The sequence below is a fragment of the Mytilus edulis genome, chromosome 2, assembly GCF_963676685.1.
Source record: "Mytilus edulis chromosome 2, xbMytEdul2.2, whole genome shotgun sequence".
Lineage (NCBI taxonomy): Eukaryota > Metazoa > Mollusca > Bivalvia > Mytilida > Mytilidae > Mytilus > Mytilus edulis.
Window position 1 is genome coordinate 981,555 of NC_092345.1, and position 17,126 is coordinate 998,680.

Sequence of the window (17,126 nt, forward strand, 5' to 3'; positions counted from 1 at the left end):
AATTTCCTAGAATGACAATACATTTGTAGTATACTGAGATAAATCTTACGTGAATTTGTAGTTGTTAAATCTAAAAATACTTTAAGGAATGTAATGCTCGTCTTTGCATTCTTGAATTCTTCTGTAAATTCCCCTTTTGTAGACCTGAAGTTGCTTACTTTCAGTATTACTTGTTTTTGGTCTGCAAACATTATCTAAAAAACAAGAAACAAATAGCATTTTCATTCAGTAACTGAAAGTGTTTGAAGACCTTGACTGTGTATACAACTAATTCTTCTAATTTAAGGATTTAATCATGTTTATGGGTGTTGCTTGTATTCTGATTGGCTGACAGTGCTTTAATAATCAGCTCATAGACATATTGTATTGATGTGAATGGAATTCAAGAAATAACAGTAACATATTTTTTGTGCACTTTTTTAAATAACCTGCTAAACGAGTTACAATGTATTCAGTGAGCACCATATTTCTTGTGATATTTTTTTTATTGTCCTGTGATCACATCTGAAGACGCAGTGTGTCTTTCACTTATACTTACAAGTAATAGTCATTTGAAATAATAATAATAAAAATAAGAAGAACTGAGCAAAAACAATAAGTCTCCAAACTTTGTTTGGGAGATTTAATAAAATTAAAAAAAAAAAACCACACTTGGTTCCAGTTATATATTATATATAATAGCCCAATTGTGATATCATCTATATATATAGCCAATTTTCATGTATCATTACTTTCATTGGTATGAATGCACTTTCATTTTACAAAATTTTGACCAAGTAAGTGCAGAAACAGTAACTTATCAATTGATAACATTGTTGTTTTATTTTAGAAAAATAATTTCTTTGATCATTACACTTTTTTTTAAGCCGTGTATTCATGAACATGGTTTAATAAAATGAAAAAAGGGAAGTAACTCTTACTAAATTTGAACAATGTTCAGAGTATTTCATGATTACTGATTACTTCAAACTTGGAACAGTATTTCTACGTACTAAACTAGTTAATGTTATTATGAAGAAATGTTGTTTGATAAGGAATACAAAGAATGCCTGTTTCAAAACCTTTTCACTGTCAAAATTAATCCAAAAAAGTAAACGCATATTTGATAAAAACCGTACAACTGAAACACCGTCGACTGGCTTGAAATATTGAATTGAAATGATTATTTCTTATCAATTTCCTTTAACAGTTGTTACATGCAATTATAATTTTTTTTTGCAATAGATGTGAGTAAAAACTTACATAAATCGCGTCACTAATGGGTATTTCCAGTGAAGTTTCCTGCAGTTGCTCCTCCGTTACCAGTTCAAGACTAATCACTCGCGGAAAAGTATATCCGTTCACTTCCATTTTTTTGCCAAATCTAAAAACAAAAACATTGTTATCTTCGTCTGAAATAAAAGTCCAACACGGTCCTTTTGCTTTCTTACTGTATGATAATGATGCCATGTCTAAGCAGAGAAGTTCAAAGATGCCGCTGATGACGCAAGAACTGTCAGTTGCAGGTAAAAATTACTCCGCTTTATTTATGTTCTGTGGATTTTACAATTAAAAGCTGGGAAATAATAAATCCCAACAGATAAATACTTTAAAAAATATAACCAAAAAAACAAACATAAGATAACCTGCATTTATTCGTATTTAACCGCACTCTCAAATGTACATTTTTCTCTCGGAGGTTCACGTGACGCCCTTTTACACAACAACCGTTGAAATTTCACTTCCGGCTGTCAAAATCAGCTGTTTCAACTGTACACATCTATGCCGAAGATTTAAGAAATAGTTTAGACAAATGGATATGTTGATTTACAGTGGAAATAATTATAACTGTAAGTTGTAACAAAATAATGCATATCAAAAGTTTAATTATGATTTGCTAAAAAGTATTTAATCAAAAGATCCTTTAAATTATTAGATGATGATTTAAAAGGGGGGGGGGATAGACGGAATTTAATTAAAAATCTTTAACTTAAAAATATGAAGTTTTCACAGTAGTAGAACTTTAATTTCACCTTTTAAAACGTTGTTTATTGACCACAAAAGAAAAAAGCTTGTGAATGAAGTGAACAACTTGGGAACACCTGCATATTTGGGGGGGGGGAGTGTAGGTACATTGTACATGTAGGAGGGGTCCTTAATCCTAAATTACGTGCTTTAAATAACAAAAACCCGAGCTCCTAAATTTAAATCAATTAAAATTCTGACATCCCAAAATTCGAAAAAAGAATTCCCAGATCCAGAAAGGGTCAATCCCCAAAATCCTGGGCTAAAAACACCCGATCCCGAAGTCCTGATAAAGGTCCGATCCCCCCCTATATACTATTAAAGTCAATATTTATTATGAAATTTGCTGTAATTTTCAATTTATAGTTTTATGTATCTTTTGAAATCTTTGTTTTAATAATACATTCAATAATTGCATTATTGTTTTTTATTCTTAATGTTAAAAGTAGATTTCTCAATTACAAATAGATAACATACATGCATCATACATTTAGTAGTCATGTAAATAAAAAAAAAAGGAGTTATTTATTTTAATAATTAAGTGCAATAATCTACATATACATCCTAACGTGTGTATTTGTTATTTATAGTGGTAATGAATATTGTTAAATTTTCTTAAATTGTTGGAAATGCTTGATTAACAATTGTCAATAATAGAATTGATTTTTAATTTGTATCAGATAATGCATATCTTTTAATTGCACCACAGCAACTCAAACCTTTAGATTTGCCTTTAATACAGTGGCGGATCTAGAATTTTTCATAAGTGGGGGCCCACTGACTGCTCTAAGAGGAGGCCCGCTTCAGTCACGCTTCAGTGATTCCCTATATAAGCAACCAAATTTTTTTCCAAAAAAAGGGGCCCTGGCCCCCCCCCCCTAAATCCGCCTCTGACATGTACCTTAATTATATCCTGCTTGGGTCTGGAACATAATAGAAATACATGTGCATTATAAGAATGTGTTGTATTGTAAGATATGGAAAAAAAAACAGTATTACTTACTAAAATTCTGGTTTGCTTTACAGAAACACTATGGAAGAAGACAAGGAAAAAATAATCTTCCCAGATGAAGATTCTTATTTCCCCCACGATAATGAATTGGAAGATGGTATTTTTTTCCCTGATGAAAATGCTATTTATTTCCCTGATGAAAATGGTATTTTTTTCCCTGATGCAAACTTATCATCAGATGAAGAATGTTATGGTAAGACATATTCTAAACACAAGCAGTAATAGTGAAGGTGCTATTTGTTTTTATCAATTTGGTTTTCAAAATTTGTAATATGCCATGTGATCGCATGCTTTAAAGAAAAATCAAGTGCATCAGTCAAAGGATATTTGTGCTCAAAGATAACACTTTATAATGTAAATGGTTTATTACAATTGTCTTATGTTCAGTAATGTATAATTAGATTCTGTAATTTATATAAGCAGAACAATCTTTGTATCATGACATGGGTTACATGTTCATGTATGGCCATACATGTAGACAATTAATGGGCTATATATCTACAATTTATGTCAATTAATTATGACCTTACATGTATGTTTTTAAAAAAAATTATAACATATTGCAATGAATGGTGGCACTTTGATAAAAAAAAATTACCTATGTATTTTATTTCAGATGAGGACAATTTTTGTTGCTCAAATATGTGCTCTTTGAAATTGTCAAAGTAAGTTTATACAAACTATTCTTAGCTATGAAGATATATGATTATTTTTTAATTTTAAAGAAAAAAGTTTGAAATTTATATATCAAGATTTTTGAATTACTCAAATATTCTTATAAGAAAGTACTAAAGATGTAATAAGAATTGATTATGCATGTTATTTGATATTTCAATTGTTAACTCAGGCGGGATTATTATTTTTTAAACTTTGCATGGTGATAAGATATATCAAAATTTGCATAAATATCTTGAATTGAATTGTTCAATGTATATCAATTAAGAAAGTACTGGGGATGAAATAAGGCTTGAATTTGCATAATATTTAAAATTCCAATTTATAATTTAGGCATGATATCAGAACTGCAAAAGGGAGTTACCCAGCAGACAGTGTGTCACAAGCTAACTGGATAGTACAGTATCTGAATATGCATTCTACCGTTTCTAATGAAGTTTCAGAAGGCAAAGTGGTGATGAAATTCAAGAATAGCTTTTTTATATGTGGAAAAGTAGTATGTGAAAAAAACTGGAGGTAAATTACTTTTACTGCTAAAATTATTTTGTTCATACATTGTATTTTAATCAAATAATTATTATTTACAAAGACATTTCTTTTTCAAAAAAATGGGTTTTTTTGGTAGTTAAATGAAATTGTAATTGATGCAACATTCATTTTTATAGTTTCCAGAGACAATAACTTTAAGTGAATTGATATCAAAGAAATTTCAAGTTAATGTTTGAAACCACAAAAAAGAAGGTTGCAATAATGTCCAGGATAGTTTGATCTTATAATAAGTCTTAAAGAGTTATTGCCCTTTATAGTAAATTTTTAACAATTTGCATTAATTTGGTAACTTATTGTAAATACTTTTCTCTGTATCTAAAGGGCCAAGTTTATATAGATAGAGGAAATTGTAAGTAGCAAGAATGTTTAGTAACATTAAGATCTACAAACACATCACCATCACCAAAACCCAATATTGTCATAAATCCATCTGTGTCCTTTGTTTAATATGCACATATACCATTGTGAGCGGCACAGGCTCCAAAGCACAGGCTCTTTGGAGCCTCTAGTTTTAGTTTCTGGACAATAACTTGTGTGAAAGTGAAAGAATCCTTTCTGAAATTGTAACACAAGGTTTTAAATTATACCAGAAAAGGAAGGTTGGGATTGATTTTTGGGGTTATGGCCCAAACTGTGTATGAATTAGGGGCAAAAGTGAGTACTAGTATATAAGTATTATAAACAGTATTTATAAACATTTCTTTTTTTTTCTCAGAGAAATATATGGTATTTCCGATTTTCGATTCAAAAAGTACAGACAGATGTGTATAAGTGGACAAACCCATGTAATCCATGGTAACAGTAGTACATTTAAATTACAACCAAATTCTTCAGGTAAGAATTAATGAAAATAAAAATTCAAGGAGGGATAAAAAGTAAACTGGCTTAGGCAGAGATCCTTTGTTTAAGATAGGAGAACTATTTGGCCCTGTTGTTGTAAAAAATAAATATCTGGACAGCAATTGGATTTGAAACAAAATTCTGGAGCAGTTTTGTTAATTTTTAAAAAAAATAAATATTTTTCCAAAATTGAATATTTAGGGAAAAAATCTACAGCCATACACACAGTTCAAGTTATTTAATAATCACAACAAAACTGTAATTTTAAGGAAAAAGTAGTTTTATAAACGATGATATTGTGATAATATTGTTATAATCAAACTTTTGTAAGTCCAATCAATTAAAAATAAAAACAAATTGCTATATAAAAATTGCATTTGAATTATTCATTTTTATTAATGTTAAATATTTTTAAATTACAGAATGTCTGGGATGGTTGCTTAATTATGTCTCCTCCATTGGGGAACATTTGCCAAACGAAAACAAGATAGAATTGCCTGCAGGTAAAGACTTTCTTTAATTGATCTTAAGATAAAAAACATATGGCTAACTTAGTTTTTTGGTAATCTTTTCAAAGCATTGTCTAAAAGCTATCTTTCATATTTTGTTTTACAATTCTATCATGTAAAACCCCATAATTGTACATGTATTTGTGTATAATTCCCTACAAAATGTGTCAGTTTGTAACAACCTGTAGCAGGAGAAAATGCTGCTATCAGTGGCGGATCTATAACTTTTCCTCTCCAGTCATGCTTCAATGATTCCCTATATGATCAACCTAATTTTTCCCTATATGATCAACAAAATTTTTCCCTATATATATATGATCAACAAAAATTTTCCCACAAAAGAGGGGGCCCAGCCCCCCCCCCCCCTATCCGCCTATGGCTATACAAGCACATAAACATTATTAATTTTTGTTCAATTTTAACAGGAATGACCAAAAGAGATGTTTTCGAGGCCATGGACAAAGAATTGGGAATAGCATCTGTGCCAGAAAAGTCTAAATACAGACTTTGGAATAAGTTTTGTTCAAATGTGAAAACAACAAAGGTATACTTATACATTACTTAAGAAATAATTCATGGGGGCTTGAATATATCTTGATTTTACCACAGATGTGAAGTAGCTCATTCTTAAAAAAAAATATGACGTTGGATTACGATCAGAACAGCACAAACAATATATTCATATTTTATCACAGGTGTGTACTCGAAGCGTTTGAAGAACGTCATGTTAGAATTATTTATGTACAACTGTTATATCAAATAATTAATTTTTAGGATATAAGAAGTTGATTCAGTTTTGTCTTTATATGCCCCACCTAAGATAGTAGAGGGGCATTATGTTTTCTGGTCTGTGCCTCCGTTCGTCCGTTCGTTCGTTCGTCCACTCGTCCGTTCGTTCGTCCTGCTTCAGGTTTAAGTTTTTGGTCGAGGTAGTTTTTGATGAAGTTGAAGTCCAATCAATTTGAAACTTAGTACACATGTTCCCTATGATACGATCTTTCTAATTTTAATGTCAAATTAAAGTATTGACCCCAATTTCATGGTCCACTGAACAAAGAAAAAGATAGTGTGAAGCTCAGGTTAAAGTTTTTGGTCAAGGTAGTTTTTGATGAAGTTGAAGTCCAATCAACTTGAAACTTAGTACACATGTTAACTATGATATGATCTTTCTAATTGTAATGCCAAATTAAAGTATTGACCCCAATTTCACGGTCCAGTGAACATGTAAAATGATAGTGCGAGTGGGGCATCCGTGTACTATGGACACATTCTTGTTCTCTATACATTTGAGACATTTTTTTCTTTCTTGTAGGGATCAACCTTTTCGAAATGCCATTTGTGCATAACCATGAATGACCAACTTCTAAAATCTGTGTTGATTAAAGATCACCTAAAGACAGATCTTTTGAGGGCTCAAAGACAGGAACATTGGAATGATATAAGGTAAAAAAAGATTAAAGATATATAATACTAGTACACATGTATTGATGTAATAAAAAGTGATATGATTGCCAATAAGACAAATTTCCATAAGTGAAAAATATGGATAATAAAAGAAGTAATAGGCCACAATTTACAACAATTAAGGGAGTACCTAACACTTTTTTGCCGACAGTGCAAGGGCTGTATAGCCAGTCAAGGTTGTTAAAAACTTCCATTTGTTGTGATTAAACGTTAGGTTCAATTTTTTTGAAATTTTTATATTTTTGTCAAAGGGTCAAAGTAAATCCTTTGTCAAAATTTAAAGATAATTAAACGAGCTAAATTAATTTTAGTTCAGGTGTTGTGTACCACCTTAACAAGCAAAAAAAACAAGTTGTTGAAAGCAGTTGCCTAACATCAATGCATATGGAAAAAAAAAGGCAATTACTGTATTTTTTAGATTAAATTTTCAACCATAACTTTTCCATTTGAGTTTTCTCTTAGTCTATTGTGCTTCTTCCTTTATCAATATGTAATTTAAATAAAGACCTCTTTATTGGTTTAAAGGATTTTTCAAAAACTGAATGCCATTGTTTTTTCTCACAAAGAGATCATTTTAATATTAAAATCGGTATGCTACTTGTTTTGTTAGAGCAGAGAGAATAGAGTACTACAAAAGAAGAGATTTTTCAAGACAGGATCCCTCTGAGATGATGTGCATCATTATTGATGCCATGGATCAGTGCAAGACAGCATTACCAATATTGAGACGAAGGGTGTCTAAAGACATCAACAGCAGAGTGGTTCAACCAATAAAGACTTACCTTACAGGGGCATTAATTCATAGGCAAGGTATGAAATCATGTAGTTTTTAGGCTCCTACCTTAAAGTCGAAGGGGATTTTAAATTTGCACTCATCTGTGTGTCTGGTTAACCGTCAGTATTGCAAATAATTGGTAAATTGTTTTATCCATAAAATGTACACATCATGAGTAAGCATTTTGTTCCAGTACAATTACTTTTTTAACCAGTAGATGACTTTGTATTCGCATGCAATACTCTCATAATGCTTCTTGTTTTAATTGTTCATTTATATAATATCAATTCAGGTAAATAAAAATGTTATTTATTAAGGCAAATTAATTTCTTTATATCAATTAGATCTCCTATATCTGAAAGTTATATAATGTATAATTTCATTTGTAACATAGTGAAGGTACTCTAGATCTGAAACAGGGAGATAACTCTTTAAATAATAGCTTTAAAAATAAGTTTATACTTATTTCAATGAAAACAATATATATCATTAATTAGTAAATTATGTATTCATTATTATTAATTTTAGGTAACAGTAATAATAAAGTTGGACATTGTTATTTTGACTTTACTCAGTATTGCCATGATACTAATTTGAATATAAGTGTTTTGATGGAAATATTAAGAGGTAAGTTGAAATATTTTGATTACTGGTAATAAAAAAAATGAAATTTAATCTGGATAAATAACTTTGTGGAGTATATATTAAATGGTTTCTTAACATTTTTATAAATGACTTTAATAAATACTCAGCATATATATTCAATTTAATAGATTAATTCATGATAGAAACTTCTGAATTGAAAATCAACCGGAGACTGAATACATTTAAGCAATATATAAATGGTAAGGGCATTAGTCTAAGTTATTTACTAGAAAGTTGTACATATCTATTTAATTAAACAAACTAATTACAGATTACAAGAATGAATTGGGGAATCAATTACACCTTCAGATGGACAGTGCTTCCAATAATAAAAACAGTTTGATGATAGCATTTGGTGGGATGCTTGTTCATATGAAGATATTTAAAGAGGTATTTATTTTTTAAGAACTGTTAGTTAATGTTATTGTAGCAAGTTAATGCAACTGTTTTTTATTCTTAAATGATTGTTGTTATAAAACGTCAACATAGTCATTTTTTAATGTATTAATCACCGCTTCTAAATAGAATTCATTTAAGATAATACTTTCAATGCTTACATCAAAACGTTGTGATTGGTAAAATATTTTTTTTTTAAAACACTTGATTTACAACTAACAATGTAATGTTACTTTCTTTTTGGTGTACGAAAATTGAATAGTTTAATGATTGTTTTTATGCAAATAAATGTTATTCAATATTTCAGGTCTACTTCCATATGCTACCAGTTGGACATACACATGAGGTAGATATATATTCATATGTTCTTTCATGTTGTTACCGTAAGATCAATTCTATCTTATATTATAAAGTATTGAATTTCTCTAATTAAATAAGCTTTCATTAGCAAGAAATGTCTGGTTCAAACATGATCATTTAGCACATAAAGAGCCAATTTTTGTCCTTGCATCAATGTCTGTCTTGAGAAGTCTGAGTTCTATGTCAAGATGTTAAGAAACAAAATAAACAAAATTACAATAATACATAAATCACAACAGACTATTAACAGTTAACATGACATGGCAGCTACAGACCTCGGTTAAACTTATTAAAAGATTATGTCTTCAATATATAATACTAATGCAACAATGCTTGTAACATTCATTTTGATTGGATAACGTCATTTATTTACATGGCATCAATTGACAATTGATGCTATGGGACATTGGCGCAAGCGCAGACGGCATATGACAAATTTTAAATACATGTTTTAACGTTGATTTCTGTCAGTTTCATTAGAATGGAGATAACAATATTGTATTTTAAGCTCCAACGGCATCAATTGGGGATTTGAAAGTCGCAAATACCCGTTTACTGTCTCCGCTAACGCATCGCCAGTAAAATTAATTTGCGACCATCAAATCCCCAATTGATGCTGTCGGAGGTTAAAATACAATGCAATACAGTTTTCTCCTAAATATCAGGCACAATCCCTCCTGTTAGGGGTTTAGTATCATACCATCATAAAATATATGAGAACATAACCCGTGTCATGCGATTTCCATCATGTTTGTGTTCTCATGAGTTGTTGGAATTGCAGATTTTAAAACTTTTTGAGACTGTGCAATTTGTGTAGTTTTTAAAACATGTAGTTCTTTATATTATGTTGTATTAAATTTTATGCAGTTTTATATTTTTTTTATAGGATGTTGATGCAATGTTCCACAATATTGCTGATGTTTTGAAAGTAGATGTTTTTACTTTCCCAGGTAAATAAAATAAATAGTTTTTAAAATCTTAAGAATTCAATCACTGCTCTATTTGAAAATATATACTATTAGTTTTCTAATTTGAATTGTTTTACATTGTCATATTGGGGCCTTTTATAGCTGACTATGCGGTACAGGCTTTGCTTACTGTTGAAGGCCATGCGGTGACATATAGTTGTTAATGTCTGTGTCATGTTGGTCTATTGTGGACAGTTGTCTCATCTTCTTTTTTATGTTATTACCATATTTCATTTTGATTTAAAAAGAATGGATTTGAAGATTAATTAACTGTAAGGATCAATTAAAATCACCTTTTATTATGTTTTGTCTTTTTTATTATAAGTTATTGCTGCACAATAATTGAATACAATTTATTAGTATATATATGACAAACTGAGATAAAAAAAAATAATATAATTATTGTATTCTAAATAAATATAAACTGGTAGTAATAAGTTGGTGCTTAAGTACAACACAGAATGTTGTTTTTATTTTTTTACAGATCTGAAATCACAGATTGAAAGTATATCCTTCATAGAAAAAGTAAAGCAGATAAGAAATATATGGGATGTGAAAAAGTGGTTGGAACCTTTTATAGTTGGAAGCCACAGTTTCAATGATTGTTTCCACATTCATGTTCACTATAATAAAGGTAAACTAATTGTTTCATTTATCAATAGATTTTTGTATTGAGAAGTAATAAGAATTGTTTCCCCTTTAAAAGTAATTAAATTACAGTAATATTTATACATGAATTGAGAAATATTACATGGGAATTTGAATTTATACAGATTTGACCACTGGTAATTAAGTCCTTTGTGATTAATATTTTATCGTGAGCGATAACTTCCATATTCATTATGTAATAGTTTTGTTTAACTTAATGTAATATAAATTATATTTTTTTTAGGAAAAATAGTTTGGCATTACAAGAAATGGAGCAAAAGTCCTTGGTTTCCAGATACCAATAACTCTAATAGTTATTTAGACGAGAAGGATAAGGATGGATTAGTAATATTTAAGGTACAAAATAATTTTTATTTAAGGTGGTACCTAACACTACAGGGAGATAACTCTGTAATATCAGCTATACGTTTTAATTACGTTGCGTTGTGAAGGCAATATAAAGCTTCTCAATGATCAAAATTAGTGTTTGTCAAACTGCTTTATAACCAGTGTAATATATCTGATAAAACGCTTGGTTCAAATTTGTTGATTTTTTTATATTTTTGTTAAAGGGTCAAAGTAAATACTTGGTTAAAATTTTATGAAAATTAAAGGAGCAAAATTAATTTAAGTGAAAGTGTTGGGTACCACCTTAATAAGCATATGTTTTATGTTTTAATCTCAATAATTGTTGCTACTAATAATGATCAATCAATTTTAGTGAATAAGATTCTCCCAAATAACAACATGCATTAATTAATTGGTATTTATATTGTTTTTTCGAATTTAAAAAATGATTTTATACCCTAAAAACTATTTGACAAAAAATTTGAAAATGAAAGACTGGGCAATGTTAAAAATTAAAGAAATATTTACTGATATATCATTATATGAAACAGGGATTTCCAGAAGACATGCCAAGACCAGTTCCTCCATCCTGGAATTCTGATCTGGTAAGGCAGCTCGATTTTGTTGGAAAGAAACTGATTAAAAGTGGGCTGTTAACAGTAGAAGAAGAAAAATGGTGGAGCGATTTGTCTGTGGCTAAAATACAGGGTGGTGATTATGAGGTATATATAGATATTAAGTTTGACAGTTTAACTAATATTTGTAGGAAGGAATATTGTTCTTCAATAGTCATAAATAGATGAAGAGTTAACATGTTGGGGCAAAAAAATAAATAAGTTGGAACTTATCAGATCTTATCAGAATCAAGAAGAACAACATAAACACAAAATTGTAACTAATGTGCACAACAAACTGAATTACATAACACTCTCTGGTAGCAGCTGCCATATTCCTGGTAAAGTTTTAATGCACATTCTATATGGCTGATTTATTTTGAAAAAAAAATTAAACAACAAAATCTATGCTGAATGATTTTTCTATTAAAAGTGCTGACCATATTTTTTTTCTTCTTCAAAATTACGGTCAGGTTAAAAAAAGCGACATCAATTGCTTGTCTGTTGTTAAGCTTTATTCAGGTATACAGGTGATCTACAATTTGTTTATGGTTATAGAATGATTGTAAAGGGTCTATATTTGTCTTTGAAATTTCATCAGAATCCAACTATATTTTCAAGAAACATTTGTCAATGTTTTTTTTTTAATTCTATAATTTGGCATTTATTAGAATACTATATATAGATAGTAGAACTAAATTTAGATTATTGAACGCTTTTTTTGTGTCTATCTTGCATGTGACATTTGACCTTATTTTAATGGTTCATTGATTAATATTATATACTTGTTTTATTCAACCTTGATGCATGATACTATATGTCCTTAAGTATGTTTGCGGTGTGTAAAACCATATATTATGGTGCTAGTAGGTCAAGTTTATGGTAGTCAAATATATTTTGCTTTTTTTTAGTATAATTTTGTGATTAGGTCCTTTTATGGTAAGCCACTACTTGTTGATCAATAATAATTAGCATGCAGTTGTATTAGCATTGGCACATCTCATTACCTTGGACATTTTTTTTTATCCTGTTCCCCTCATAAATGCTTTATTGACTGACATTTTGCTAAGATATATGTATTATAGTTTGTGTTTAGATTAGTTGACATTGAACTTATGATAAGTCAATGGTTTTTGGTATGCAGTTGTATTAGTATTGGCACATCTCATTGCCATGGTTCATTGACTGGATATTTGCAAAACTTTCATGTTTAAGTGGCGCTGTTGTATTTTCAACATTTTAATTATTGAAATTACTAATTTTTACAACTTGCAATTGATACCATGCAGATTTATTTTTTTTAGAATGAGATAGCCCAATGCCCATTGTTGGAAATAATTGAGACTGTGGCAGCAAGAATTAGTCCAGAAGAAATTTTAATACCAGAAGAAATCCAGAATTTGCAGAATCAGCAAAAAAGAGTAAATGTGGTAGGTTTTATTGATAATTTTACAGGAACATTTAAGGTGGTGCCCAACACTTGCACTAAAATTAATTTGGCTCGTTTAATTTTCATAAAATTTTGTGAAAGTACTCATTTTGACCCTTTAACAAAAATATGAAAATTTCTAAAATTTTGAACCAATCGTTTGTCAGAAAAATTACACTGGTTATATATCAGTTTGACAAACACCAATTTTGATCATTAAGAAGCTTAATATTCCTTTTACAACACAACGTAATTAATACGTTTAGCTGATTTTACAGAGTTATCTCCCTGTAGTGTTAGGTACCACCTTTTTAGGAATGTCTGTAATCTTTTTTCTGTCTATGAAGAAATAACATAAAAAATTTGGTGCACACTGAATAACGCGTGTAGCGGGTTATTTAACAGTGTGCACCACATTTTTTATGTTATTTCGAATAGACAAACAAAATATTACAGTCATTTCTTATAATTTAATTCTGAATTCCATTTTAAACTGTAGAAAACCATGAAAAAACGTTGATGACGTCACGGTTACATGACTGAATTATGTCTATGGGCTCATAAAAAAATTATGTCAGTCAATCAGAAGACGCGTTACATCCAAAATTAAGTTATTATAGATTGTTCATCATGGTCCACATCTTGCTCAGAAAAGTTTCAACTGACCTCATTATTCAAGCTGTTTTAAGGCATTTAAAATAATATTTAACTCATGCTGAATCCAACTTCTAATAACATACTTCCTCTTTATAGGTTTGAAGAATTTTTTTTTACATGTTTTCCCAGACTCTAATAAATTACAAATGATCAAATTACTACATGTATGTTTCCTGTTACAACCTAGAAATACACTGCATTTTTACTTGTGTCAATCATCATGTGATTTTATTTGTACAATATTGTTAGTGCCAGCTTTCCTTTGTGTTTTAAGCATACACATTAAAAGGGATCATTCATTTATTTGCTTTAAATATTACAACTTGCAGGCATATTCTGGGAAATATATTAATCCTGCCAAAAGAGCAAAAAAGAATCAAGAGGACATTATGGATAACACATTGGACCTTAATACAGAAACTGATGTGTATGTCTCTACTGAAGCAGGTAATAGGCATAAATTTATACAATTTCTTAACCCTTTCCTCCAGGTTTTTTTTATTTTTACATATTTAATTTATAAGGAATTTATTCAATGTAAACAATTATCAGGTTTAAAGTCTTGATGAATTGCGAAAACAAATATTTCATAAATGCAATTCAAGTCGGATGTTCTTATGAATATAATTTTAAATAAGTGACAAATATTTATAAAGTCTGATACAGAATTTTTGTTTGAGAACTTTTCAAATCAGGTGCTACATAGGCGTCAAAAATCATCATAATGGAGTAAAGGGGGCGCATCAAAGGCATCATTATGGAGGAAATGGGTTAAAAAACTGAAATATTTAATTCCAAGATAAATTTAAAACAGAAAGTCTGTTAATGAATGGAAAAATCAATTGATACAACACATCAAACATTCAATTGAATGGACAACAACTGTCATATTCCTGACTTGGCACAGACGTTTTCAAATGTAGAAAATAGTGGATGAGTTCCATCTGTACCAATCAACTGTAGTCTGCTCTACGGTTGGGTTGTTGTATCTTTCACACATTTCACATTTCAGTTCTCAAATTAATGAATGAAATTATATTTTAATGGTATTGTAATTTATTATTATGTGTAATATGTCTAAGTGATAACAATACACTTGGTACTGATCCACATAGAACAAAAATAGTATTTCATGATTATTTTTTTTGTTAAAATCCAAGTTCTTAGTAAAAATTTAAATTATGGATTTAAAACTGAATGAGAAGCACTTTCAATGCTGCTTATTCATAGATATGCTCAGATTTAAATATAATATTGAACAAAAAAATCAATAACAAGTAAAATCAATATATTGTTTTACAGAAATGGCTTACCAGTTTCCAGTAACAACAAAAAGTGGACGAAAGGCTACAAGATTTGTAACATGCACTTGAAAAGAATTTATCAATAATATTACTGCATATATATTTATATACCCCTGATGCAGGTAGTACTAAAGGACAATGTATATGTAATGAGATGGGTTTTTTTGTGTTTTTTTTTAAGTTTAGATAGTGAAGTTTTTATAATGATAAAAAGATAATGGACAAATATACTAAAGTAGTAATGAAATTGTGAAAATATTTAAATAAAACTGTTTGTTATAAATTATTTCTATTTAGAAACAGATGTTTTCTATAATAACATTAGAAATAATGAAATGTTTGGCTATATTAAATTCGTACAAAATAATTTACTTCTTTTGAGATTTTTTTTTATACTTAAATTAAAAAAGAAATATGCATTGGTCTGGTCAACTTCCTCATACAGATGCAGGTTTCATGTCATTGAGACAGATTTTTGTGATTATAAGTATTGTATTCAATTTTCATAACATTGGATTTAGGAAAACTAGGAGAACAGAAATAACAGATTTAGCATGTTTCCATTTATAAACGACTGAAATCAAGAACAGTAAAAATAACACCACCTAATTCCTGTGTATTGTTGTTAATAGCATTGTGTATAAGTTTTTTTTTCAAATTTGGTTAGGGGAAACTGAGGTTAAATGAAAGTAAATAACAAATTAACGAATTGGTTTTTTTAAAGGGGCATAACTCTTGAAAGGTAAAAGCGTTGCAACCAATTTTTTAAATTGAGTTGTGTTTTTGTGAACAAGTCATGTGAATAAGATTGGTAACATTTGATTGAGGCAGAGTTAGGTAGATAACAGAAATCAATTTCAGGATTGACTGAGAGTTTCGATCATAACACTAAATGCCCTTGATGACTAGTTGCAGGTGCATTATTAAAAAGAAAATAATCATATACTATCAAGTGCAATTTTAAAGCAAACATTTAGTATCAATTGTTCTGACAGAATGACAGTTAGCATAAAATTCTAAATCTACTTGTCTGTAACTAAGGAAGCCGACATTTTGAATTGCTGAATGTCTTGACATGTTATTTCTACAATAATAAGCAACAAAAAAAACTCACATTTTGCACCTGAAAATTATTGTAGGTTACTATAAAGTTTGATTTTTATATGCCATAGAATATTTCTCTTTTTTTGTTGAACTACATATCTAATGCTATAAATTATGTTGTATGTAAATAATAATATCAACAGTTTTTTTATTTATAAATACTGAACATTTTTCATTAATGTCATCTTTTGTAAAGTTGGGCATATCTTCTTCCAAATATACTTGAGATGTAATAAATAATCTGCCTAGTCACGTAGAATTGTTAACAATTGTTACTTGTTACAACACAAAAATAGTTACAGGAGACTCAGGCTCAGCTCTGGCTGGACTAAGTCTGAAATGAAAATTAAAAAACATATAATTGGCATACATGTATGTACTGAAAGAAAATTTTGTACCGGGTTATATGTTTTAATTGAATATGACTAATTTGTAAATAAACAATTGTTAGACAAATTCATATCATTTTTAAGATTTTATTGCTGGAAGTTGAAACCAGAAATTGATGAACAGTGTAACTCCAAAACAGATCAACATTTTTGGTTAATGACTGCTATTTAAAAAAAACAAATTAGGTTGGAGTACATTAAACAATGTTGATATCTACCCTCCACCTAAAAAATATATATGAACTAAAATTTCTAATTCATATTCTTCTTTCAAATTGACTCATAAGGATATACATGATTTTTTTACCTTGTGGAAATGGAAACCAAACATATGACTTGTTTTGGTTGTATCTAAGTTAACTTATTGTTAGTGTTTTCAGTAATTAAGTATGTGTTTGAAACTATATGGCCTTTTCTTGCAGTAATATTTATTATT

The 17,126-nt window shown here is 29.3% G+C and overlaps 1 protein-coding gene across 1 annotated transcript; it reads left to right on the forward strand.

Annotated features, from left to right (window-relative positions):
* The first annotated feature begins 1,720 nt into the window (after window positions 1–1,720).
* LOC139511195 (uncharacterized) lies at window positions 1,721–15,400 on the forward strand. Its single transcript, XM_071297772.1, has 19 exons — window positions 1,721–1,751; window positions 3,031–3,209; window positions 3,633–3,681; window positions 4,025–4,207; window positions 4,956–5,074; window positions 5,503–5,583; window positions 6,015–6,133; window positions 6,902–7,032; window positions 7,664–7,863; window positions 8,357–8,455; window positions 8,745–8,863; window positions 9,177–9,215; window positions 10,116–10,179; window positions 10,682–10,831; window positions 11,090–11,202; window positions 11,745–11,915; window positions 13,112–13,237; window positions 14,223–14,340; window positions 15,196–15,400. The coding sequence occupies exons 2-19, from the start codon at window positions 3,038–3,040 to the stop codon at window positions 15,264–15,266; spliced, it is 2,124 nt and encodes a 707-aa protein (XP_071153873.1). The 5' UTR covers window positions 1,721–1,751; window positions 3,031–3,037; the 3' UTR covers window positions 15,267–15,400.
* The last annotated feature ends 1,726 nt before the right edge of the window (window positions 15,401–17,126 follow it).

Excerpts from the sequence above, each read along its gene's own strand:
- LOC139511195 (XM_071297772.1), top strand. The coding sequence starts at position 3,038 with ATGGAAGAAGACAAGGAAAAAATAATCTTCCCAGATGAAGATTCTTAT. Across the intron at positions 8,456-8,744 it reads TTTGATGGAAATATTAAGAG|ATTACAAGAATGAATTGGGG; the intron begins GTAAGTTGAAAT and ends AACTAATTACAG. Across the intron at positions 13,238-14,222 it reads AGCAAAAAAGAGTAAATGTG|GCATATTCTGGGAAATATAT; the intron begins GTAGGTTTTATT and ends TACAACTTGCAG.